The 27,244-nt window shown below is 42.3% G+C and overlaps 1 protein-coding gene across 8 annotated transcripts in view; it reads right to left on the bottom strand.

Moving 5' to 3' along the window:
• wdfy3 (WD repeat and FYVE domain containing 3) overlaps positions 1-27,244 on the bottom strand; it is an 83,856-nt gene that overhangs the window by 25,022 nt on the left and 31,590 nt on the right. For 3 of the 8 annotated variants that reach the window (XM_054774489.1, XM_054774490.1, XM_054774485.1), the window contains 24 exons: positions 27,038-27,226; positions 26,727-26,810; positions 24,030-24,204; positions 23,745-23,959; positions 20,870-20,982; positions 18,592-18,829; positions 15,394-15,494; positions 11,107-11,325; positions 10,817-11,001; positions 9,737-9,968; positions 9,490-9,650; positions 8,292-8,403; positions 8,012-8,202; positions 6,587-6,739; positions 5,097-5,428; positions 4,901-4,995; positions 4,098-4,218; positions 3,815-4,032; positions 3,636-3,728; positions 1,909-2,105; positions 1,686-1,820; positions 1,412-1,591; positions 1,106-1,339; positions 921-1,020 (listed from right to left, as the gene is read on the bottom strand). In XM_054774489.1, the coding sequence (XP_054630464.1) occupies positions 921-1,020; positions 1,106-1,339; positions 1,412-1,591; positions 1,686-1,820; positions 1,909-2,105; positions 3,636-3,728; positions 3,815-4,032; positions 4,098-4,218; positions 4,901-4,995; positions 5,097-5,428; positions 6,587-6,739; positions 8,012-8,202; positions 8,292-8,403; positions 9,490-9,650; positions 9,737-9,968; positions 10,817-11,001; positions 11,107-11,325; positions 15,394-15,494; positions 18,592-18,829; positions 20,870-20,982; positions 23,745-23,959; positions 24,030-24,204; positions 26,727-26,810; positions 27,038-27,226 (4,073 nt within the window). The remainder of the gene's footprint in view (positions 1-920; positions 1,021-1,105; positions 1,340-1,411; positions 1,592-1,685; positions 1,821-1,908; positions 2,106-3,635; positions 3,729-3,814; positions 4,033-4,097; positions 4,219-4,900; positions 4,996-5,096; positions 5,429-6,586; positions 6,740-8,011; positions 8,203-8,291; positions 8,404-9,489; positions 9,651-9,736; positions 9,969-10,816; positions 11,002-11,106; positions 11,326-15,393; positions 15,495-18,591; positions 18,830-20,869; positions 20,983-23,744; positions 23,960-24,029; positions 24,205-26,726; positions 26,811-27,037; positions 27,227-27,244) is intronic. The other 5 variants (XM_054774488.1, XM_054774487.1, XM_054774491.1 and 2 more) reach the window with 5 other exon arrangements.

The raw sequence follows: 27,244 nt of genomic DNA, 5'->3' as shown, positions 1-27,244 counted from the left end.
TTTTACCTTCCTATTACCTAATATAGTAAACATAATAACAGAAAATAAGCTATTTGAGACATAAATAAGAGATAACATGTACTTTTTTTAACTTCCTGTTCCGTACAGCAGTGGTCCCCTACCATTTTTCACCCACAGACCGGCTTGTGTTCCCACAAATCTTCCGTGGACCGGGGGTGTGGAGGAGTGGCGGGGGTTATTGGGGTTCGTACATTATAGCTATCTAATTTATCTTATCTGTGGAGTTTTTCAGAGAGATGATTACATGGCTGTTTGACGTGTGTTGTAAAAGGCAGTGTGCTAGCATGAATTACCTTGATACAAATGTGCACATTAGCACTCAATAAGTCATCCAAACTTACCTTTATGCATTCCCACATAGTATCAGCATTTGACACCAAATATGAGGTGAAAGAAAAATGGTAAAAATACAGTAGTAGTCTATCTGTGCGGCAAGAGAACGTTAGCACACACACAATGGACATGCGTCAAGTTAGAGGGACGTAACAGAGAGAATCCGGCCACTTTTCAAAATAAAACATCATGAAAATTATTTTTTCTTTCTGTGCGGCCCGGTACCAAATGACCCACGGCCCGGTACCGGGCCGCGGCCCGAGGGTTGGAGATCACTGCCGTACAGTACTTCCTGCGGTGGAAATTGTCTTATCATTGTAACATTACCGCCACCTAGTGACCAGTGTAGAGTACTACATATCATCACAACGTCTTTGAATGCGTCTTCTGAATGCCTTACATTTGGTTTTTTTTTGCTTCATTTAGACATTTTTCTGTTAGAAAATGCTTCATTTGGGCATTTCTACACATGTTTTTGCAGAATTATGTGTGAAAAAAAATGACTCCAGTGACTTGTTGCTAGGCAGACTACAAGGGGTTAAATACAAACGGTCTTGGCTACTCACAGAGTAAAACGTCAGCGGCCAGCAGGTGCTCCATGACGCCGTCCAGGATGTTGGACTGAAACTCCTTCTGCTGAGTTCTGGTGGAGCGCTCCGGAGACGCCTGATGAGAAGCACCATGTGACATGACGCCGGCGTGACAATCAGGGTGAGCGGAGGGGGGCGGGCGGTGTGGTGGGGATAGATACCTCCAGCAGCAGGTCGACGACGGGCGTCTGCTTGCTGGCCGGCGTCACGCAGAGGTTGTCCATGATGAGGACCCTCATGAAGTCGAAGACGTACTTCTTGGCCGGGTGGTTGGTCAGCGAGGTCTTGGAGCCCACGTTGCAGTACTCCGACTGGCTGCGGTTCATCCCGGAGTCCCCCGCGAAGGACTTGAACTCCTCAATGGGCGAGCCGGCTTCGTCGTCCAGGTCGCTGACCTGCAAAACAAGAAAGTAAAGGTCTGTGGAGGAGGAGGACTACGTTTCACAGTGAAATGAAGGAGGAGTTACCATCTCCGAGTACGGTCGCATATTGAAGGGGAAGACGGTGGCGGCCAGAGCGCACAGGAACTCGGGGCTGTGCCACATGGGCGCCAGGTCGGGCACGTTGTGGTAAAGGTACCGAAAGAACTGCATGAGCGTCACCGGGTACTCCCGGAGCCAGGACCCCTCCTCCTCTGACTGCCATGGCTGCGTGTGTGTGTGGGTGGGGGGGTGGGGGCACATGATGAGGAATGTAAACACTTTTGCTAGCGAGGGAATGTTTAGCGCCGGCGAGCCTCACCAGGTTGAGCATGCTGCGCAGCATGGCTAGCAGCAGGAAGGCGGCCTCGGTGCACACGCTGTGGATGGAACCCACCACCGTCCCGCTGGAGGCCGGGAGGCCGAAGATGAAGGTCCAGATGGAGTCAAGGTCAAACTGAGGGACATCGTATTTCATCATTCATCAAGGACATCTGGAGAGGAGTCGAGCGGCAGTAGAAAAAGAAGGGCGGGGTTGTACTAACATGTACCTGCAGGCTGTCTGGCAGTTCGGTGACAGGCTGCTGCAGGAAGAGCGCCATCAGCAGGAAGTAGAGCTCCGGCACGTTGGTGTGCTTGGGCAGCAGCGTCTGCAGCACCGGGAATCCCGGGAAGTGGCAGGCGTCCCGATTGATCTCTCGTACGGTGGAGCGGCCCCCGGCGCTGCGGCCCACATTAAAGCCTGGAGGAGGTGAGACGGGGGTTAGCTCAACGTCAGGACGTCCCGACGAGGCCCCCTACTGGCAAGTCTGAGTGTGACAGAAAGCTGGGAATACACTGCGCCTAGGGCAAGGCTAAAACATCACATTACTGCCACCTACAGGACTGGAGTGGAACCATCCTAAAGTACAGCGCGAGCGCTTAGATCAGGGGGTCCAAAGTGCAGCCTGGGGGCCATTTGCAGCCCGTGGCTTGTTTTTTTAATTGGCCCGCAGAACAATGTAGAAATAAAATTAAACAAACCCCCCCCCCTCCCCAAAAGGAAAAAAACAGTAGGAAAACAAGTTGTCGTGAGCTATATTATATAAAAAAAATTTAAGAAACATTTCCATATTTTTATCCCAAAATATACATTTTTTAAAAAAATTATATTTTTCTAAAAAAATAAATTTTTTTAACATAAAGATACTATCTTTTTTTCCAAAACTGGAAAAAATTGAAGACAAAATGAAGGCAAAAAGCTGAAATGTTAATACTCAGAAGTAATAATAACATGAACCTTTGGCATAACATATTTTCACAAAAAAAGACTTATAATTTTTTCCCCAAAAAAATTTACAAAAATTGTAAATTTTTTTAAATATGAAAAATTTTACTTTTTCTACAAAAAGTGTTATTTCTAACAAACAATACTGTCTCTTTTTTCCCCAAAAATGAAGACAAATTGTAAAAATAAATCTAAATATGGAAAATTAAATTTTTTGTACAAAAAGTTTTTTTAACAAAAAATACTTTCTTTTTTCCAAAAACAAAATTGTAAAAACATTTTTAAATACAAAAAACTATTTTTTTTCTACAAAATTATACTTTCTAACAAAAAAAAAGAGAGAAAAAGAAGCAAAATGTGAAGACAAAGAGCTGAAATGTTGATACTCAGAACTAATAATAACACAAAGTTTTGGTGTGGCATTTTAACCCCCAAAAAATACTAAATTGTTACCAAAACATTTAAAAAAATTTTACAAAAAAGTTTTAACATACCAAAAATGTATTTTGCCTACAAAAATATATTTTTTAAACAAAAAACTTCCAAAATGTGAAAAAATAGAGCAAAAATGCAGAATGTGAAGACTATAGGCTGAAAACTACTGATAATACAAAGCTTTGACAATGCGTGACATATCTTTTTACAAAAAAATTAAATAATTTTTTTTACCTAAAAAATGACATTTTTACCAAATTAAAAAAAATAAAATAAAAATAATTACATTTTTTTCAATTTTTTTTAACCAGACTAAAGAAACATGTAAAAATATCAAAGCGGCCCCTTGTATGTTTTGATGTGTCAGTTTGGACGCCCCTGACTTGGATGCTCGATGCTCAGCATAGTAGAGTGTACGCCCAGGAGGTGAACGGAACTAACCAGGATGCTATCCGGGATTTGAGCTAAGCGCTACTTCCTACGTCCTCGGTCCGACACCTCTAGCCATCACTGGGGACTACGATGGGGGCAGCGGGGAGGGCGGCGGGGTTAAGAAACGAGAAAACGAACCCTTGGCTGCGTGTCGCACAAACTGCGCAGCTTTCTGCGTACCGAATGAGGGCCAACTCCGGCGGAAAGCCCTGCCGGCGTGGGCACCGGCGTCTGCTGGGCCGTATCGCAACGTCAGAGTTTGTTCATCATGATGATGGCCGACCCCCTCAAGCACCCCGCCCCCCGGCCACACTCACCCAGCACCGTGCCGATCTTGTTGGTCAGGACAGAGTCGGTGTGGTCCAGCCAGCCGCCGCCGCAAAGGCCCTCCTTGAAGCGGTTGAGGATGGACTGGTTGGAGAGCAGGACCACGAGGATCCACAGGGCCGCCGCCACCGTGCTGGAGTGGAGGTGCTCCTCCATGAACATCAGCAGCCAGTCAAAGCCCAGCGTGCGCACCAGCTCCTCACACGCCCTGCAGGGGGGACAAGCAGTGTGTCATCGGGTGTCAATTCCAGTCCTCGTCCTAGTCTGTCTTACTGTGCATTGACTGTGCACTTGTCCTTGGTGGTGAAAAGCAGTCGCAGCAGGTTGTCCAGCAGGCGGTTCCTCAGCAGAATCAGGTTGGCCGACAGGAGGCCTCCAAAGTCGTCATCGTTACCTAACGCGGGGAGAAAAATAAACATCATGAGGGAAAGCTGGTGCCATGTAACTGCGGAGAAGCCACTGAAAAATCAAAGGATGCAACTTTGCACATGTGCATGTGCTAAGATATACAGTATGTTCTAATATGCTCGACTTTGTATATTTCAAGAAAACACTGCATCTCAGCAAAGTCTAATATTGGTATCAACTTCACTCCCCCCACCTTTTTGGTCATTTTTTTACATTTTCCAAATATTTCCGCTTACTTCAGAAGTAATCTTTGTAAATGTTCTTCTCGTAAAGTTAGTACTTTACTCCCATAATGTTATCATTTTTTTCCCCAGGTAAATTTTCCAAAAATTAAAGTTTTACAAGACGACTTTTTTCTCTTAACATTTTACTTTTTTCTGATAAAACTGTGACTTCTTTTCTTGTTAGAATACGACTTTTTTTCTTTTAATATTTTAACTTTATTCTCGTAAAAGTTGCAACTTTTTCCCGTTAGAAGTACAACTTTTTCTCGCAATATTTTTGACTTTAGTCTCATAAAATTGTGCCGTTTTTTTCTCATTAGAATACACTTTTTTTTCTCGTAATATTTTTGTCAAAAGTTTGGAGACACTTTCCCATGCAATAACTTAATGAAGTGTCTCCAAACGTTTGACTGGCAGCGTACGTGGGCGCGTTTCTACACAAACCTCCATCAATCTTCTCCTCGTTGCTGACCTCCATGACCACAAACTTCTCAAACACAGCAAAGGTGGGCAGAGTAGAAGAGATGAACTGACCGAACCTGCGGGAGGAAGACAAATACTACTGACGCCGTGGTCTCATTTGCATAAGTGGGTGCGGCGCACTGGCATGTCACCGTGGGGTTTTGGGGCGGGTTCTTACCGCAGCAGGTCGTAGGGGTTGGGGAAGCCCTGCAGCAGCAAACTCAGAACGTTGCTGATGGCAGCCACGGTGGGCTGCGACAGCGACGTGTCCCTCAGGGTCAGCAGCAGCCTGGGAATCAGCTGGAAGTCCCGCAGCAACTTGGCGTTCTTGGCTGCCTCGCTGTCGAGGGGGCGGCGGGGAGAAGGTGAGCGTCTTTGTCGCTCAGAACGACAGGAAACAAAAGAAGAAGAAGAAGAAGAAGAAGAAGAGACTTGCCTGGATTCTGTCAGCAGCTCGATGAAATGCTCAAAGAGAGACAGGTGGAGCTCGTAGGGTGCGTGGAGCCAAACCTGACCAGAAAAAGAGACGTGAGCTCCTGGAAAGGTTTTCTTGTGCTTCAAGGTTATGGTCACGTGCATCTTCTACCACCTTCAAATACAGTGGATCCCCACATACTCGCCATTCAGCATTATCCTATTCTTTTACCCAGGTGTAACCCGCAAGGCATGCTGGGCAGGTTGACAGCAGGGGTGTCCAAACGGTTATGGCGTTACGGTTACGGCGTGTTTCTCCCCCGTCAAAATACAACTTTTTTTCTCTTAATATTTTGACTAAATTCTCATTAAATTACAGCTGTTTTTTCCATTTTGCTGGGTTTTTGTCCCAACTATTTCAACTTTCTTCTTAAATAACCTTTGTACATTTTTCCCTGTAATAGTATGACTTTATTTATTTCCCCCAAATTACAACTTTTTTCTTTCATATTTCAACTCTATGCTACCAAAATTACATTATTCGACCTCATATTAGTACAATCTTATTCTCATAAAATTGCAACCTTTTTTCTCTTCATATTTTGACTTTATTCTTGTAAAATTAAAGCAGTTTTTTTCCATTTTTGCTGTTTTTAAAAAAAACATTTTCCAACTATTGCAACTTTCTTCTTTAATAACCTTTGTACATTTTTTCCCCAGTAATATTACGATTTTATTGCCGTCATAATCTAACTTTCTCCCCAACCCATGACTACTTTATTCGTTGTTATGTTTGTTTCTCATCATATTAGGATTTTGTAAAAATAAGGTCTTTTTTATCTAAATATTTCAACTTTACGCTACTAAAATGATTCTTGTAAAATTACAACAGTTTTTACATTTTTGAATTGTTATTATTATTATATTGAATTATTTTTTGAATTATATTTTTAGAATGTGCTGCGAGCCGATAAAAAAAAAAAAGCCGCGGTGGCAAACGGCCCCCAGGCGGCAGTTTAGACACCTCTGCATTAGTGTAGAGTAGTATTGCTTTGCATGTACGGTATATGAGTGTGTAAGCGTTTACGTGGGTACACGCGCGGCTGTGTGTTGGTTCATGGTTTGGTTGCACCGTGAGCGAGGGAGACGTTTTGTTTGATGACCTCCTAAAACATTTCATGCTATTTGTTCTCCTGTAGTCACACATGTGTGTGTCATGCTCACCAGCCATTGGGACACTATCGCATCTCTCACCTCAAAGTCGCAGAGCAGGTCTTGGAAGGCGGTGCAGTTTGGGATGATGGAGGTCTCGTGGCCGCTGTCCACCGTGCCCACCAAGGAGAAGGTGAGATGGAGGATGTGGCTGTTGAGCAGCGAGCGCTTCTTCTTCAGCAGCATGGCCAAGAGCTGCGAAGGGGCAGAAAACACGCCGCATATTGTCACGTTTCCCCATTAGAATCCAAGTATTTTGACTTTATTCTCATAACATTGCAACTTTTTTTGCATAAGAAAACACTGAATATTTTGACTTTATGCTCATAAAATTGCAACTTTTTTCTTGTTAGAAAATGACTTTTTACTTTATTCTCACACAATTGAAAGCTTCTCATTAGAATAGATTTTTTTTCTCTCTTAATATTTTGACTTTATTCTTGTAAAATTGCAGCTTTCTTCTCATTAGAATGGATTTTTTTTGTCTTATATTTTGACTTTCGTCTCGTAAAATTGAAACTTTTTACTTGATAGAATACGTCTTTTTTTCGCAATATTTTGACTTTATTCTCGTAAAATTGTAACTTTTTTCTCATTAGAGTACAAATTTTTTTCTCTTAAATTTTTACTTTATTCTTGTAAAATTGAAAACTTTTTTTCTCGTTGCAATACAACTTTTTTCTTGTAATCCTTTGATTTTATTAACATAAAATTGCACTTTTTCCCCCATTAGAATACAACAGTTTTCTCTTAACATTTTGACTTCATTCTCGTAAAATTTAGATTTTTTTTCCTTGTTAGCATACAAATTATTTCCCAAAATATTAGGACTTTATTCTCACAAAGCTGTGAGGTTTTGTTTCTTGTTAGAATACAACTTTTTTTTCTCCTACTATTTTGACTTTACTCTCATAAAATTGCAACTTTTTTCCACATTAGAATACAAATTGTTTCTCAGAATATTTTGACTTTATTCTCGTAAAAATGCAACTCTTTTCTCCTTAGAATACAACTTTTTTTCTTGTAATATTTTGACTTAATTTTCATTAAATTGTGACTTTTATTCTTTTGGAATACGTTTTTTTCCCCCTCTAAATATTCTGACTTTACTCTCGTGAAATTGCACATTTTTGTCTCGTTAGATTTGTCTTAATATTTGTACTAAGTAAGTTTTTTTCGTCATTGGAATACATCCTTTTCCTCATAATATTTCTTCTGAGTTTTTTTTTTTTAATTTCCCAACTATTTAAATTTTCTTCTCGTCAGTTTTCTACTCATAATATTATGACTTTATTCCCATAATATTTTAAATTTATTCCCAAAATATTCAAACTTTTTCCTCAACCTAACTTTCCAAGAATTACAATTTTATTTTGTATATTGTGACTTAAAAAAAAAATACTTAAATAATGGGCAGCGGCTGCTGGCGTGGGACCCTCCCCCACGTCAAAAAGAAGCGGCAATCACCTGGTATCCCTTGATGCGCTCCATCTCCTTGCTGGCCAGCGGGTTGCTCTTCACCACGCACACCAGCGCTTTGACCGCCGCGTACAGACCCTCCACGTCCGACGCCATGGCCACCAGGCCCAAGATGGCCGCCGCCCCGCCCACATACTGCAGGTTGGTGGCGACGGGCTTGGGGCAGAAGGCTCGCACGCCTACGAGAGCAAAGAGAGACAAAGAGGTCAAAATCCCGTTAGCTTTTTTTTTTTTTTTTTTTGCGGGAGGGGGCTGTCAGCTGGCTCACCTAAATAGCCGATGACGGCGGCCCCGATGGTGCGGGCCGGTCCGTTGAGGTGGCCGGCAGCGTTATGGATCAGCTTGACCGGCGTGGCGTTTTCATGAGAAGACACGGCGAGCTAAGGAGGAAGAAGAAGAAGAAGAGTGGAGACGTTGAAGGCAGGGGTGTCAAGTTGTTGTTTTTACATTTCTGCTTTTTCTTCCACTTTCTCTTGTAGACTTTCTGGTAATTATCACTTTCTTCCAAAAATGACAACTTTATTCTGCCCTGCGATTGGCTGGCGACCAGTCCAGGGTGTACCCCGCCTGTCGCCCGAAGTCAGCTGGGATAGGCTCCAGCATGCCTCTGCGACCCTAGTGAGGAGAAGCGGTATAGAAAATGGATGGATGGACAACTCTGTTCTTTGTTTTGCTTATTTCTCATAACATTGTCTTTTTTTTGTATTTTTTCCCTTTAATATTGTCATTCTTTTTCCTCGCAATATTACAAATTTATTCTTCTAAATGTTCCACTTTTTTCTATTAATATTTTGACTTTGTTCTCATAAAATTATAGCTGCCCCCCCCCATTTCTTGTGCTTTTTCAAAAAAATTCCAAGTATTTCAACTTTTGTCTCATAAAATGTATTCTCATAATTATGACTTTATTCCCATAATATTATAACGTTTATCCCCACCCTAATTAATGACAACTTAATTCCACTTTCTTTGTTTTGCATAATATTACGTCTTTAACAAAAAATGTACATTTTTTTCTTTAGTATTTCAACTCCATGCTCCATGCCTCATAATATTACAACTTTTTCTTCTAAACATCATTTTCTTTAATATTTCAACGTTATGCTATAAATAATTTTTCCTCATATTCTTGTGAAATTGCAACTTTTTTTCTTTTTTTCTCGTTAGAGTCCAATTTTTTTATTATAATACTTTGGCTTTACTCTTGGAAAATTTCTGAAAATTTTGACATTTTTGCTGTTGTTAAATGATATATATATACAGAGTATATTTTTTTCTTATATGATACGCTGTATATGTATAATGGTATGATGGTTTATGATGGTGGCAGTTTGACTGTGTAACAGATTCATTCCCATTTCTATGGTGTGTAATAGGAAAATCGTTTCCAGTAGATGTTTATAGTCTCCATGGCGACAGACTGGGCTCTGTGTGTGTGTGTGTGTGTGTGTGTGTGTGTGTGATACCTGCTTGGCGATGGCCTTGCTGTCCAGTTTGTTGTAGACTTTCCTGATCTTGGCCACCGTCAGAGTGGAGACGGAGACGGCGTAGAGGCTGAACGACACTTTCTCCTCCGGTACCAGGGCCACCGGGGCGGCTGGCGCCATCTCCGTCTTTGAGTCCTTACCTGGTACAAACGGCAACTTTTAACGATAAGGGTCTGAGCTGGAAAAAAAAGCCCTGCGGCTTTACGAGGCGGGAGCGGGCGCTCACAGGGGGGGTAGACAGCCTGCAGGCTCCCCACGTTGGTCGGCCCCAGTTCGAAGATGGCGGTGACGTTGGCGGCGGGCAGGACCTCCTCCAGGAAGTGGCTGGGTCCCAGGCGCCACACCAGGCTTGAGAGCTGGCGCTGAGCCGGCGGCGTGCCCACGTAGCCGTACACAGTGCTGACCACGGGCGGGTTGGCGGAGCCGGAGCCCCCCGGGACGCTGTGGACGTAGTGAAGCTGGAAGACAAGACAAGCAGCGGTTTAGAGCAGGGGTGTCCAAAGTGCAGCCCGGGGACTATTTGTTCCCCCGCGGCTGTTTTTTTTATTGGCACTGCAGCACATTCTAAAAATATCATTCAACAACAAAACTAAAAAAAACACACAAAAAAAGACAACAGCAAATATGGAAAAATCAGCAGTAATTTTACAAATATTAAGTCCAAAATACTAAAAGAAAAAAAAGTTGTAAATTTAGTTTTAATGCCATTTTACTTCATTTATCAAATAAGTATTAAATTATTAAATCAAAATATCAAAGAAAAAAGGTGAAATATTGTGGAAAAAAGGCAAAATAACAAAGTTGTAATTTTTTTGAAAATGTGATTGGAAAAAAAGTTCTAACATGACGAGAGTAAAGTCAAAATATTACGGGAATAAAGTAGAAAGGGCAAGAAGAAAACCTACAAAGAAGAAGATTTTGCGATGTGATGCGTTTAATATTGTTTGTCATATGAAACCGTGAGTCATACTGCTATATTGAGTAATGACTTCCTGCAATTTCCAATGGGCTTGGCTCATGATTGGATTGGCTCCTGTCAAAGAAAGCGCTGCCTGGACCTCACGGACTCATGTGTGCCACAATGTGCCATTTAATGACGTGGACGTGTGCGGTGCAGTTTATACACCGGAATTTACGCTACATGTTTAGTATATTCCAAATATCAAAATGGCAAAGTCAGGTCCTTTCATTTTTCATTATGTGGCCCTCACTGCAAAAAGTTTGACTTTGAGTATGAAAAATAGGCGTTTTTTGCCATTCTTCCGCCATCTTGAATGGTAAGGATGGAGGACATAGGCCAGCATACCTTGACGGTGTTGATGAGCTGTCCGTCCAGGTAGAGGGTGGCCATGCTGTTCTTCAGCATGCCCTTGCTCATCACCAACACCAGGTGGTGCCACTGACCCTCCACAATGAGCTCGCTGCAGCGGAAACGAGCGCAGCAGGGCAGGATCTCATAGAAGGACGCTTCCTCGCTCGACTCGTCCGCTGCTCCACGGTGGAAAGAGAGAGAGAGAGAGAGAGAGAGAGCGAGAGAGGACGTGATCATTTCTGAAGCCCACCGTGACCCATAAACGCTCATGGCGTCGTTCTTACAGTACGTCTGCAGCAGCTCCTCCTTGGTGGAGACGGTGAGCGAGCGGTCCTTGGCCGACAGCACCACGGCCAAGCACACGTAGTGCTGCTCCGAGGAGTTGGCCCGACGCACCACCGTCAGCAGGCGTACCGGGTGGGCCTGAGGCGCCGCGCTGAAGCGCTCCACGCAGAACCAAGTGGAGTAGCTGAGGCCAGAGGGAGGGGGGAACAGGCGCTCCCCTGGTGCCGGCAGAAGGGGGAAAAATAAATGTATCAATCAATAAATCATCACTGTTTTATGGCTGACTGCAGCCTATTATTAGCCAAAAATATGCAAATTTCAGCAAATGTTACATAGTTTTGGCCTAAATGGAGCATTTTCAAACATAAAAATGGCTAAATGAAGTAAAACACAAATATAGGGCATTCAGAAGATGCACTGTACTGATATGTAGCATCTTACATTGGTCACTAGGTGTCAGCAATGTTACACGAATGACATACTATGTCTTATCTACATCTTATGTCTTATTTTGTCTTATTATGTCTACTAAATTGGGTAATAGGAGTGTAAAGGGAACTTTAGGTGTGTTATTTCATGTCTAGAGGGCTCTAATGATGTTAAAAGCATATTTAGAAGGTCAAACAGAGCTTTTCAATGTCTTCTATGCATTATTTTCTCATATTTTGTCTACTATATTGGGTAATAGGACTGTAACGATAACTATAGGGTTATTATTTCATGTCTAGAGAGCTCTGATAATGTTTAAAATCCTATTTAGAAGGTCATAAACAGGTTTTCTATGCTCTAACTACCAAAATATTACATTCCCCGCAAATTCACCATTTTTTTTTCACCAAAAATAGGCTATTTTTCCCACAGAAAACAAGTCCCATTCACCAGAAGTCTGTAATAATTTATAAGTACGTGACAATACAGGTGAAATGTACAGCTTAAATGTACCACCGTTAATGTTTATGTTTTAATGTGCTTGGTAAGTGTGTGAGGCATACTTTAAAAGGGCTTACAGCCACTTTTATTGCAAATGTTGATCCAAAATCGGAGGAGAACGTCAACGTGAAGCTAGCAGTAGAGTTTGGAGGGGTAGGAGCGAGCCGTGTGTCAGTAATAAGACATTTTTATGGGCGTATTAAAGGGGAGGAAAAATTAGCTTCAGTGCTACGGTGAAGCCCGAGACGAAAAGCGCTTTGAGGCGGCACGTGTCAGAAGATGGCTGATAAGAGCAGCATCACGGCCGACACGAGCGACGGTGGAAGGCAAGACACACACACACACACACACACACATACACACACACAAAAAAAACTAGAGGAAAGGCGCTAACGAGGCAAGGAGGGAAGGGGAAGTAAGGTGACGGAGAAAGGAGATGGCGTGGGAGGAAGAGGAGCAGCGAGATGGAAGGGAGGTAATGTCGGGATGATGACAGGAAGTAGGAGGGGGAAAGGAGAGGGCTATAAATAACAGCGGGGTCTGTCTGGAGAAGATGACAAGTGGATGACAGTCGAGGGTGGATGAGTGCAGAAGCAATGAGGATGGATGGCGTCGACCACGGGTGTCCAAAGTGTGGCCCGGGGGCCATTTGCAACCCACAGCTGTTTTTTTTATTGGCCCGCAGCACATTCTCAAAATAAAAAAAAAATCAGAAAATAAAGTGAAAATATTAAAAGAAAACAGTTGTAATCTACTGAGAAAAAGTCAAACTTTTATGAGAACGTCATAATATTATGAGGAAAAATGATCTCATTTTACTACTGTAATGGTAAAATACTAAAGAGAATTTTTTTAATATTTTTTTAAAGTCATAGTATGATGAAAAACAAACAAAACAACAAATAAAGTTGTCATTTTTGGAAAATTAGGTTGTGGAAAATGTTATAATGTTACGAGAATAAAACAGCAAAAATTACCAGAAAAAAATGTACAAGAAGACGGTTGACATCGTTGGAAAAAAAGAAAACAACAAAGCCGTAATTGTAGGAGAACAAAGACAAAATATTACGATTATTTTTAATTTTATGATAATAAACATGTAATATTACGAGGAAAAATAATGTAATTTTAGTAGCAGAGTTGAAATATTAAAGAAAAACAAATTTTCAACCAAAAAAATATTATAAGAAATAAACAAAATAAAGTTGTAATTTTTGAAAAATTAGGTTGGGGAAAAGTTATAATATTATGGAAATAAAGTCAAAATATTATGGGCATAAAAAAAGAAGAAAATGTACAAATATTTCCATTATTTAAGAAGAAAGTAAATATTTTAGTAAATATTTAATATTTTTATATTTTTTGAAATATAAAAGAAAAAATCTGTTATGTTTATTTTATTAACTTGTTCAATAACAAGTACCGATCCTAACACTGTATTTAAACGTCTTTGTTTTTTGCACGAGAGGCAAAAAGAGGTGACGATGCAACTCTCCACGAATGCATTTCACTTCAGAGCAATTCGAAGCCATTAAAAACGTCCACGAGGTGGCGGAAGTGCATTTGATAAGAGCTCGGCAGGGATCATGGATGGAAAAATCACACGTGACAGCAAGGAGGAAGTACGCATTGTAGGGAAATTTTAACACGTGCACACGCACACAGAGAGTTCAGTTCCAAATGTGAAAATTGTAAATAGTTGATGGTGTTATATTTGTTTGTTATATATATATTTTTTTGATGAAAGACGAGAGTCTCTAATCTTTCTTTTGGTAGGTTCCATGTCTATATATATATATATATATATATATACAGTCAAACTTGTCTATAGCGGCCACTAGAGGGAGTATGCAAAAGTGGCCGCTTTAGACAGGTGGCCTCTATAGATAGGTTGGCGTTCAGTTTGAATGTTGGGGAAAAAAAAGGGAAAAAAAGGAAAATAAAATAATAATAATGTTGACCAGTAGAGGGCACTGTGGGACTGCGGATAAAAGTTGTACAGCACTAATGATGTTCTTATTCTTTTCCTTGTGTTTTCTTTCTTTTCTTGGGAGAATGAACAGAATAACAATTTTATTGCATAGTATAACTGTCCGTTTTACTATGCATATGACAATAAAACTCTTGAATCTTGAATCTACTAGGCTTGTTATTATCCACAACCCACAGAACAAAGCTGTGCTAGTAATGTCTTACACTTGTTTTTAATATTTTACTTTTTATACGGCAGAGTGTGATTACAGCTTTAGTTCATCAGGAAGTGACGGGAAGTGACGGTGGGCGTCCCGAGCAGGAGAGCTAGGCTCAGTGCTAGCTGTGAGTTTGGAGAGAGTTGGGAAGTGTGTTTATGTTGGCGTGGATGTAAAGTCCTGCAGTGTTCTCCGCTGTTAATAAAGCCATTAAAGTGCATCGGCGACGTGAGTCTCTCCTTCCCCACAACAAGCGGCATTACAGTATTGACCAGTGCACACCAGGAAATAAACGGTGTCATTTCTTACAGGCATTGGCTGGACAGCTATGTAGTGGGGCTTGTTTAAACTTTGCCTTGTGGGCAAGCAGGAAGGAGAGACGATGCTGAGAGATGTGTGTGTGTTCTGAGCTGCTGTCTGGTGGCCGCGTTCAATAAATAAAGTTGGCAGAAGCAACAGGAGAAGTTTCCTTCTTTGCTTCGCAGCTGAATAACACTGACAAGTTAACAGACTAGTAGCGAACGGAAAAGAAGACGGCTTTGTTTGTGTCGAATACAGAAGATGAGGACTTTGATGGATTTGTGGATGAGGATTGATGAAAAATAACATGAGTACATTCTAAAATACTTCAATTAAGTACAACCCAACTCAGTTTTGCTCCCGCTGCCGCATGCATGCTAGCGTATGTTTTTTTTTTATATTGTAGCGTCGCTGGGAGCACGTCCTGTTCCCAGCATACTTTGCGGTAATGTTTTGGTGCAAATGCTCTTTATGTTACATGTTTGACCAGGAAATAGCAAGCTCAAAAGAAGACTGCTTTTTTATGTGGAACAACTGACAGTTTGTGTGGATCTTGTGAATGATTGTGACTGAGCTAGGACTCAGTAATTAAAGTCTACACACGACGGCTTCATTGATTGAAAAACAAAACTTTTTCGTGCATGAAGCTTCTACTTGAGTTGGTAATTTGGCCGCTATATGCGGTCAGATATATATATACTGTATATATATATATATACTGTATATATATATATATATATATATATATATATATATACACACACACACACACACACACACACTTATACACTATATACGCTTCACTAAGTACACTTCAGGTAAGTGTGCAACGACAGTCAAAATAAAGTGTCGCTGTGTACGTCATACCTGCACCCATCCCGCTCAGCACCGCCCCGTCGCTGATCCCTGAGGTGTTAGCGTTGTTGGTGGGGGCGTTGTGGGGCGCCAGACTGGGTAGGAACAAACACCTACACACCAAGTACACACAAGAAGGCCAAGCAGTCAGACAGCACGCAGAGAAAAAGTCTCAAGCGTAGTGTTGAAATATGAAAGAAAAAACACTTTATCCCTTAAAATGTGTGATATTATGAGAAACAATGTAAACAACATCAAATTGTGATTACTGACAAATTTATTTGGGGACATAAAGATAATAAAGTCAGTATATTACAGCAATAAAGTCATTTATTTATTACAAGAAGAAAATTCACAAAAAGGAAGTTGAAATGTGTAGAAAATTAGAAAAAAAAAGAAATAAAAAAAGAATATTATGAGAATAATGTCATATTATGGGAATAAAGTCAAATATTATGAGAATAAAGTCATATATTATGGGAATAAAGTCGTATTATTAGAATAAAGTCATATATTTTGAGAATAATGTCATATTATGGGAATAATGTCATATATTATGAGAATAATGTCATATTATGGGAATAAAGTCATATATTATGGGAACAAAGTCATATATTATGAGAATAAAGTCATATAGTCATATATTATGGGAATAAAGTCATTATGAGAATAAAGTCATATAATATGAGAATAATGTCATATTATGGGAATAAAGTCATATATTATGAGAACAAAGTCATATATTATGGGAATAAAGTCATATGTTATGGGAATAAAGTCATATATTATGAGAATAAAGTCATAAAGTCATATATTATGGGAACAAAGTCATATATTATGGGAATAAAGTCATATGTTATGGGAATAAAGTCATATATTATGAGAATAAAGTCATAAAGTCATATATTATGAGAATAAAGTCATATATTATGGGAACAAAGTCATATATTATGGGAATAAAGTCATATGTTATGGGAATAAAGTCATATGTTATGAGAATAAAGTCATAAAGTCATATATTATGGGAATAAAGTCATGTATTATGGGAATAAAGTCATGTTATGGGAATAAAGTCATATATTATGAGAATAAAGTCATATATTATGAGAATAACGTCATCCTATTATGCAAAGCAAATTGCAGTTGTAAGAAGGGTTTACCCACGTTAGATGTTTTTACACTTCAATAACCACTCAGATTGGGAGGTTTTTTGGGTGATAAAAGAAGTCAAAGCAGACACGGGTGAGGCTGTGCTGGAAAACAGGAAGCAAAAGCAATAAAAGCAAAACACAACTGAAACGCAGCCTGGGTTAAGCAAAAGCAGACCAAACCACCAAACTGCCTCGCTCAGCACAAAATACATAAATGATGCTTTCCTTTTGTTTTCTCCCAGCTTTAGGGAAAAAAAACAGCCAAGCAAGTCCTGTGACGTTACTACCGCCACCTACAGGCAAGTCCCAACATTGTTGTCTGCTAAGCAGGTTGAATGGTTCAGCGACTAAAGAGCAGCGTGGATGCAAAGATTTTTCATGAAGGATGAAACGGGCGTGTGGATGCTGAGACTACGCATTCCCTCCAAGGACACTTTCAAGGGCACACGCTCGCGTCCTGATGAGAAAAACACCACGTCGTCGTGGCAACGAGTCCCCGGCTTGCCGCACTAACATTGAGATCTGAGCGAGCCAGTCTGACTCAGAATAAAAGAGTCTCCCCCCACCCCCACCCCAAGAGGAAACACTGACTGAGCGCACACTAGCGTGTGTGCGTGTGTGCGTGTGTGCGTGTGTACGTGTGTACGTGTGTGAGGGAAGAGTGCTATTCCTAATAGCAAAAGGCAGCATCAATATTTCATGCTGACAGATGGGAGAGGAGGGAGGAGTGTGTGCTTGCGTGTGTGCGTGTGTTCATGCTGTGCAGAAAGTGGGCCAGCAGAGCTTTTTCTTGTCCGTGTGCTGCTGGAAACTTCATGTTCTATTCTGATGTGACTCAAAGACGCAACACACACCTGTGACACACACCTGTAACACACACACACACACGCACACATGCAGACACAAGGGACAATCCAAGAATGATGGCTGCAGTGAGTATTTCAATCAGGGGTTTCCAATCTTTTTTACACCGAGGGAACACACACACACACACAAAAATTCAATACACAAAAAAAGAACACACAAAACAATAAAACACACAAAAAACAAACACACAGAAAAATAAAACACACAAATATAAAACACGCATACACACACACACACACACACACACACACACACAAACAAAATAACAAAAATAAAACACACACAAAAAAACCAAAACAATAAAAAACCCAAAACACACACACAAACAAAACACACAAAAAACCCCACAAAAAAGAAAACACAGAAAAAAATAAAACTAATGAAAACACACACACACAAATAAAACAAAAACAATAAAAACACACAAAATAAGACCAAAACAAAAAATAAAAAAAACCCACAAAAAATAAAACTCACACACACAAAAAAAATAAAACACATAAAATAAAAGTACGTATTCCGCCTCAGTATTAATCATTTTTGGGATGCGTCATAACCATGAAAGGTTGTAACATGAAACACTGTAAAAGGAAACGTGAACCAAGACTGTAATGTTGTTGTTAGCCTAAAGAATATTCTGCTAAGAAAGACCAAAGCTGACTGTGACGTGCTTAAACATTCACTGAGCTTTGTGCTTCCTGCAGACTAAAAGAAATGATTGGCCAGCGCGTACGTACAGGTAGAGCACGCCCACTCATTTCACGGTCATTCATGGAAACAAACAACAATGACCTCCAGGAAAACTCCTTCCATCTGAATGTTAATGAGGAATAAAGAACATAACAACTCTTAGAGGTCAACATGCATCCCAGTGTGTGTGTGTGTGTGTGTGTGTGTGTGTGTGTGTGTGTGTGTGTGTAATCATGTGTTGGCACCCTGCCGAGGTCATGGTTTGTGCCCTCAGTGCACACTGACACCGCCACACATAAGACATAAAAGGCGTGAAATAAGTTATTTGTATGCGGCCGCCAGCAGGCACACTGAAGTGTGTGTGTGTGTGTGTGCTCGTGCGCACGAGGAGAACAGATCCACCAGCAGAAGAAGCAAAAAGACAAACGGTCGGCCGATGATCTCGCCGCAGCGTGTCGCCCATGCTCCCGACCGCGATGAGAGAGAACGACGTCAAACTCACCCGAAGCCCTCCAGCGAGGCGTCAAACTCCACAAAGGCGGGCGTGTCGGCAGAGCCGTGCAGGCGGATGTCGTGGGGCGTGGTCATGGACACCAGGCACTTGACGCGGGTGAGAGGCACCGTGCTGCCCTCGGCCGAGCGCACCAGGCTGCGGCTGATGCGGTACTGCCCGTTGTCCTCGGCCGGTGTGGCGAATACGCTGTCGGCCCCGAAGCCCTCCATGGACGTGGTCATGCTGTCTGCGGAGGCGGGGACATCAGAAATTACACGAAGGACTGCTAATGGTGGTTGTGTCACAGGGGCGCTGCTTGCCTAAGTGTTCTTATTCTTTCTTGTGTTTTCTTTCTTTTCTTGGGAGAATGAACAGAATAAGATTTTCATTGCATAGTATAACTGCTGTTTTACCATACACATGACAATAAAACTCTCTTGAATCTCTTGAATTCAGTAAGTATACTGTGTGCACACTCACCATGTTGGCTGCAACATCCGGTTACTGGAGGTTTGCTGCATGATGTGCTCTTATTTGGGGCATTTCTTAGATTTTTTGAAATGCAATTTTAATTTCTGCATTACTAATCCTAACCCAGTTATCATGTCCTTCCTCATTTCCTTGCCCTACATAAATGACAGTCATTTTGCATATTAATGTTTCAGTAAATACTGTAGGCAATTTTAAAGCTTGGCTGACTTAAATAAAAGTATTCATTTTTTTATAACAAATAAATGACAAAAAATACAAATAAAAATGTAAAAAAAAAATACAAATAAAAATGACTTAAAATAAATTTACAAATTAATGATAAAAAAATACAACATTACAGTGTCTTAAAGAAAAGTGTAAAAAATGAAAAATACAATAAAAAAACTAAAAATAAAACGTAAAAGTGACTTAAAGAAAAGTGTCAAATAAATAATACAAATAAAAATGACATCTATAAAATTAATTTATGTTTTTTTTAAAAATATATAACAAGTGTATTAACGAAAAGTGTAAAAAAAAAAAAAAGAACAAATGAATGCAAAAATAAATACTAAATAAAACATAAAAGTGACTTAAAAATAATTTTAAAATAAAATATAAAGACATGCAAATAAAAATGACTTAATAAAATATTGTACATTAAATAAATGAAAAAAGTACAAAAATTTTTTTTTTTTAATTTAAATAACGGCAAATAAAAATGACTTAAATAAAATAAAGTAACAAATAAAGGAAACAAATGTAAAAACTATATAACATAAAAGTCTCATAAAAAAATTAACAAATAAATGAAAAACTGAATTAAAAATAAAACATAAAAGTGACTTAAAGTGTAAAAAAAAGAAAAGAAAAACAAATAAAAATGATAAATACAATAAAATAAATTGACGAATAAAATAAAAAAAGAAAAACTGTAACAAAAGTGTAGAAAATTTTTTTAAAAAAATAAATAAACAATAAAATATATAAGTCACTTGAGAACAGTGTAAAAAAATTAAGTAAAATAAAATACATAGAAATAAAAAAGACTTAAAAGTGAGTCGCGACTTCAAGACCATTGAAAAATGTGTGTTCAAGGTTGAGACCATTTGAGAGCCCCTGATGTATACACCAGTGTATACGTGTACTGCTGTCCCAAATCCATGACTGCTGCTGCGCACTTACCGGAAATGACAATCACAATTTTTACTCGCTTCTTTTTCTTCTCTCCGTTTTAACTGTGAATTGCAACCACTCAACAGTTGGACCGCCCGATAAATATCAGCCATTGTTTCCCCCCACTGTTACATTTTACAAAAATGAAACAATAATCTACTTTGTTTGTTCCATTTTCTATTTCTTGTGCACTCAAAAGACTAAGTGTAAGTACGCAAGGGCAGAGCATAAGACAGATGGCGCCGTGCGCTCCTAATGATCAGTAATTATCAGGGCTTTATATCCACTCTCAGCTGAGAGGAGTCACAATAGCTAATTAAGACGCGGCTGACGAGGCCTGATAATTACAAGCGTCCGCATCTGTTAATAGAAAACACAGCATTAGCATTTTGAATTCACAGCTGCGAGACTGTTTCAACTTTGCTTAAACGGCGCGTTCACGGACGGAGTGAGACGAGTTCATTGAGAGGTCGGGCAAAAACACTTTGCTGTTGACCTGACTCCGTTGTGCAGGCTGCATGAAAGCTGCTTTGACATTCGCCGCCATGCACTTTGCACACCAAGGAGGAAATGCTTCAATACACTCATGTTTTTCACACATATCCTTCACAATCGTTGCAAACTCCAAACAATTCCTTACTTCTCATCTCGGCGTCGTAGCTGAGCGAGCTGGGCTTGTGCACACGGTACTGCTTCAGCAGCTTCTTGTCCCACGCGCCGCAGTTCAGCGGGTTTCCCAGCCGCAGAAACTCCCTGGAAAGAAAAGACAGCAGAATGTGTCAATCTTTGCATGTGCCTAGGATATCCTTGTGAAAGCAGAATGGTTCTCGGGTCATTGGATGGATCGCAACTGGACTTCATCGATTCATGCTCAAAGACGAGATAGGACAGCTCTAGTATGAGGGTGTAGTTTAAGTGTAGTTTGTGCACTCCTGGAGGTAAGACGGACTGGAACAAATTAGGATTTGACCAACTGTACTTACTCATTTGTCCTAATCAAATATCATGACATCACTACTACCGCATCACTACAATCAGGAGAACCAGAGTAAAGAGGGGAGGGAGCCACCTGGCATGGCCCAGCAAGGTGCACTGTATTCGGGCACATGCTCCAAGCAGCCGGTGTGTCGCCACGGAGTTCTCTGGCAAACCTTTTGCACTTTTCAAATGCTGTGGCACAACATGCATCAGGGGTTGTAGTGATGTGGCGTTTCAGGTGGCTCAAAGTTTTTTGTGTGCTCGATGTTTGTTTTTTTTTGGCCCCTCATCATGGAGCATTTGGTACTAGCATGCAAAACTAGCAAGTTACGGAAGTTGCGTTAACGTCACAGGCAGAAAAAAGGAGCGCTTGGTTTGCTCACCCCCGCACAGTTCGGATAATCCCGCCTCATTGGAGCGTTTTTTAAAAAAATGATCGGTTATCAGAGCTATTTTTAATGTTCCCTCATATCGGCCCGATAATTATCGCCATGCACCCCTAGTAGAGACATGCCGAGACAAGACAAGAACAGTTTCAACTTTTCATGGAGCGATACGACAGTCGACCATGGATCGGGGCTCTGCCGGTCAATGACAATTGTTTTGGGGGAGGGGAAATCACCCTCGTTAGCATTGACGGTTATGGGCACACACACGAAACCAAGGGTGCCTGTGTGGCGTTTATTTGTTAGAGGTTAAATGATTCCATTTTTTAATATTTCACATCTTAGCCTCTAATATCCTGGACAGACCATCTCCGAACAGAGGCGGAGGACTACGACACCACCTCTCCCGCACATACAATGCCATCCTCACCTCCCTTCCTAAGAGACTGACTGAAATCATTTAGCCTCAAACAAATAAACGCTGCACAAGTGTGCCCCTGACAATCTTGGATACATCTGACTGTGGTTGACCAGTAGAGGCCCCGCCTCAACGACTGAACACCATTGTATCTTGCGCCACAAAATAGCGACAACGTTCTTGACCAAGCGTGCTACTTTTGAGGATAAATACTTTGGAGCCTGCACCATCCCCCTGAGACTGGAGCTGTCCTATCTAGTCTTTGAGCATGAGCTCGGATGAGAGGCTTCTAAGATTGCCTGAACAGTGGAGCTGCCGTCCATTCGAACACAATGACCTGGATGAGCGACAACTGGCTTTTTCTTTTGATGTCAATAAAAACATTTGATATCAATAAAAACAGGATGCAGCATGAAGAGTTAAGTCAGCTCTGGCTCTCTCGTGGATGACCGCGTGGAAGTGAGCAGCATGACAACATCCTGCTGGAGCTGACATCAACCAGCCAGAGGAGGAGGAGGAGCAGCGGCTTTCAGACGACAGGAAGCAGATTGACAGACGCTGGCGCTCTTACCTCCAGACTTCATTTCCATGTGAAAAGCAATGAGCATGTGCATATCAAGTGACTTCCCCACCGCTCCTTCCCCAACGGTCCCACTTCACTAGTGAAGCAGGAAATGAGAGTTGAGCTGGCGTCCACGCCGCCCCTTCCCACACCGAGCACTGACGCAGCACATTCATACGCCACACATGAGCTCATTCTTACGCTTGTAGCTCATAGGATCAATTATCTTTCATTCCATCTCCTCCATAAACACCACCAGCAACAATCACGGGACGGCTTTTTGTGTCCGTGTCTACCGTGGTCATTCTCATCTGCTCTCCGGAACTAAATTACACATCTTAAATCTGACTTTGTGGGCTCTTTTGGAGCCTTCTATTGCCCCCTACTATGAAACTTTGTGCAGGAGCTGTGGAGGAGCAATTCCAATACAGTCTGCTAGACTGCGTACATGCCAAATGTTGAGGAGCGATCGCACTACAGTCTGCTGCGCTGCGTACGGGAATGTGTGCACCGCAAATGTTGCTGTGGAGGAGTGATCGCACTACAGTCTGCTATGGTGAACGCATGCATGTTGTGGAGGAGTGATCACACTACACTCAACTAAGGTGCACGCATGCATTTTTACTGTGGTGGAGCGATCGCATGACAGTCTTCTGCGCTGCGTACGGGAATGTGTGCACCGCAAATGTTATTGTAGAGGAGGGACTGCAATGCAGTCTGCTATGCTGCACATGGCGTGCATGTGTGCACTCCAAATGTTAGTGTAGAGGGGTGATCACACTACATTTTTTTATGGTGCAGGAGGAGTGATTGCACTGCAGTCTGTTATGGTGCATGCATGCATGTTACTGTGGAGGAGTGATTGCATTACAGTCTGCTATGCTGCGCGTGTGCATGTGTGTACCCCAAATGCTAGTGTAGAGGAGCGATTGCACTGCAGTCTGCTAGGTGGTGCGTGTGCATGTGAACGCATGTTTGTGTCTGTGATAGTGAAACCCCGCTCCCCACAAAGGTGTAAACCTAAGGGAAAGACTAAAAGAGGTTGTTTTTATCAGCATAGGTTTCTTTGCAACTTCCTGTCTGTGGTTTCAAAATATAACCTCCAATATCGACACCTAAGAAATGAGCTTGCTAGCTGACTAAGACCATGTGACCAAGTGTAGCTGTGCACCTGAGCGCCATCGGCTGCAGCGCCTGCGAGGCCAGCCTCTCGAACATGCGCTGCAGTGGGGGGTGCAGCGGGTGGTCTTCGTCGCCCAGCGCCTGGCTGCAGCGCTGCAGCAGCCGCTGATGGAGGAACGCCTCGCACAGGACCTGCTGGTTCCTCTCGTTGTTGACCAGGAGCTGCAGGATGTTGGCCACCGCCAGCTGCAGGTCGAGGGCGTGCTGGAGGCGGGAGCGGGATTTTTAAATAACTTTAATATTAAAAGGCTTCCTGTCCTCAAAATGCCCTCACCTCAGGCTGGCTGTCGGAGCAGACGGACGGCAGTAGGTCTAGAATGGCAAGGACGGCCCCCGGGTGGATGACCACCATCTCGCTGGAAGACGAGGAGGGGGCGGCCACGTGCAGCTTCAGGTCACTCAGCAGCTTGATTGGTGCCGGCGGGCCCGATGAACCGTGGTAGCCGTGTCTGGGAAGATGAGGGGAAGCAGGACGAGAGTCTAATTGAGTCCGGGAGGAGGTCTGCATGAGCGGAGTGTTTACAGCAAACACCAACTGCAACATTTTAAAGCCAACACGGAGCACCGTCACACTTCATGGATCAGAAAACCGTCCAAACGCACGAGTGCTCCTGCTGTTGGCACAACAGCGTGATTTCCTGGGCACGCGTTGGCGGTCGCGAGGCAAAACATCAGGCGCGCTGCGGCCGAGCGCCAAATCCCCCGTCAGATCCTCTGTCAGGACATGTGGCAGGCCTGAAAAGGCTGGAGTCAGCGTAATTGGCTTGCAAGGCTTCATTGTGAGGCGCCACAGAGAATTAAATGTTCTTACTTCACAGCCCAGGCTACAATTTTAATCACCGCTGCCAGGGCGCTGCGTAGCATGTAAAAGCTAGCATTCATTGCTGTGAAACTGTAAGAAAATGCTGGTAAAAAAATATGAAAACTGTCACAGTATTTACAAAAAAAATGTTGCATGCAGAGCAATGTTTCCTATACATTCATTTATTTAGAAGGGTGTTAAAACGTGACCAGATTTCTCGCGTGGAGAAAAGCTGCATGGTGAGAACAGCATATATTCAGTAATTAAATGTAAGCCGTCAAAAGAGGTGAAGTCTCCGCCGAGCGGGAGTGAGCTCCACCTCCGTAACGCCGTGCAATGCACGTCTGAAAGCTGTAAAAAAAACCTCCACAATGCAACCCAGCCTGTTGACCAACAGTGGCAAGAAGGCAGAGCTTGGACACACTTCCCTCCTCCCCTTGCTGGCAATACACGCACGGGTGTCCAAAGTGTGGCGCATGGGCCACCTGTGGAACATGGCTCAGTGCAGAAATAAAATAAACAAAAACCTGGCAAAAATACAAAAATAGGGCATGTTAATACTTAATGTTGATCCTTATAATTAGAAATGATCCGATCGATCTGCCACCGATCAAAATCTGACAATTTCCACAACGCATGTGATCGGCAGAGGCCGATAAATGCCTTTCAACGACGATCACAAAAGCCAATTGCCTGTGGCTTGTGCTATCGCAGCATGCAGCCTGGAGCAAGCGTCTCCCACTCACTTTCCTTTCCTTCACACTGTGCAGGCTTGCCAAACCCAAAACAAGTCCCGTGTGGGACTTATCATTTGTGACAGTGATATAAATTTTGTTTCCTGCAAAACACGCCACGCAAAAGGGTAGCAAGTTAAAAGCTAATTTAATACGTCAACACTTGCCAGTGTGTGGGGAGTTTTAGAGGCTCACGATGTGATCATCAGTCAAACGGCAGCTAATGTAGCCAAAACACTGAAAACTCGCCCGTATGTGCGCGACAGTCAGACCCCCCCCAAAAAATGTTATTCATCGAATGACATGCCGGTTAGAGCGTATGACCTTCTTCATGTCGTTAACCAAGGCACCACTGTGCTTTTCTTCAGATCAATGTTAAAATCTCATCCCGTCTCGTTCTCCTGCATCGTCTCTTCTCGTGAGACGATGCATTTATTTTGAGTGACTTTTTCTGTTCTCATCATCGGATACTAGGCCTGTCACGATAACAAATTTTGCTGGGCGATACAAATTCTCGTTGATAATTGATATTACCAAGACCGTTTTTTAATGAATTGTCATTTATAGCGTATCTGTGTGAGCCACATTAGCTTGACACAGATATTGCCTGTACGTATATGTTGTTTAAAATGTATGCCATATAACCGTATTGAATGGTTGCATTTCTTTTGCAATGTGAGCGCGCACCATTTTGCACTGTTTTATTTATACTTGCTGACCAAACGCCTCAGTAAGCCTTGGCTGTCGGGACGATGGCTCCGCTGCTCAAGGCACCTCCATCTGTTTTCTTTTTCCCCAGTTGAGAAAAATGTCCGTGTCAATCGTCGGTGTTCATGCGCTCACGTTGTTCATTCTGTTAAAAACCGAAATATTCCCACACTGGGGCTGTTGCATTCGCCTTAGAAACCATCGCTTCTGCGTCAGTGTATGCTGTCTCTGAGGCTAACTGCTAACCCTCTGTATCTACTCATAAGTAGCCCCGCCTCCACAAAGAGGCTGAATGAGATGAGGGCTCACTCTCTGTTCATTCCACTATAGAACCAGTGCGTACAGACAGATGCGGAGTGAACCCACTTGTCATTCAAAGGTGAGCAGATGAGGGCATCATAATTATCAAACTGTTTTTTTTATTTATTTTCAATTAATCGATTTGTCGATTATCGTGACAGGCATATTTGGACACTTTTGGAGACTCGAACATGAAACATATCAGCGAGCAGCGAGGTCACGTTGTTCATTTGATTCAGTCGAGTCGACAGGCCAGTCCCTGCTTCGACACCAAACGGCAGTTAGTGAAGGACAGGATGACGGGAGGTCCAACTGTAAGGAAAGACGGGGGAACGTGGCACGGGCCGGGGTGCATTATGGGTTTGAAGATGAAAGGCAGGGAACGGAAGGGAAATAAGGAGAAAAGCAAGCAAAGAGGAGGAGCTACCTCTTTCTGGCGAGGGCGGGGGTGCCCCACGGCGAGGGAAGCGAGGTCTCGTGAGTCAGGCAGGGAGGAACCTGCTCCGCACGACTGAGTTGCCGTGACCACAATAAGCACGCAAACGCACAAAGAGGAGAGCAGGAAGTATACAGGCGAGGGTGGACAGTCGGGTTAGAGGAAGAAGAAGAAGAAGAGAAGCTGTTAGTGTGAGGCAGAGAGGAAACAAGACGTTTACTTTGCTAAAAACAATCTGGGAGGGATATTTAACCCTGCACTTTGACACAAGGAGTCCAGGCATTCATTCTAAACGTGCATACCTGTCGAAGGAGTCAGTGGCCATCTTGTACATGTAGATGAAGAGCTTGCTGCAGTGTTTAAGGGTCGGACACACGCTCTCTCCTCCGGGAGCGGCTTCCTCTTCCAGCAGCCTCTGGAAGGGCTCTGAGTTGGACGGGAAGACGCCTGTCGGGCCAAGCTTCTTGACGTCGGAGAAGCAGCCCAGGAGCCTGGTCGGAGCGTGTGCG

The sequence above is a fragment of the Dunckerocampus dactyliophorus genome, chromosome 4, assembly GCF_027744805.1.
Source record: "Dunckerocampus dactyliophorus isolate RoL2022-P2 chromosome 4, RoL_Ddac_1.1, whole genome shotgun sequence".
Lineage (NCBI taxonomy): Eukaryota > Metazoa > Chordata > Actinopteri > Syngnathiformes > Syngnathidae > Dunckerocampus > Dunckerocampus dactyliophorus.
The sequence above is the reverse complement of the archived record's forward strand: the minus strand, read 5'-3'. Positions and strand labels throughout refer to the sequence as shown.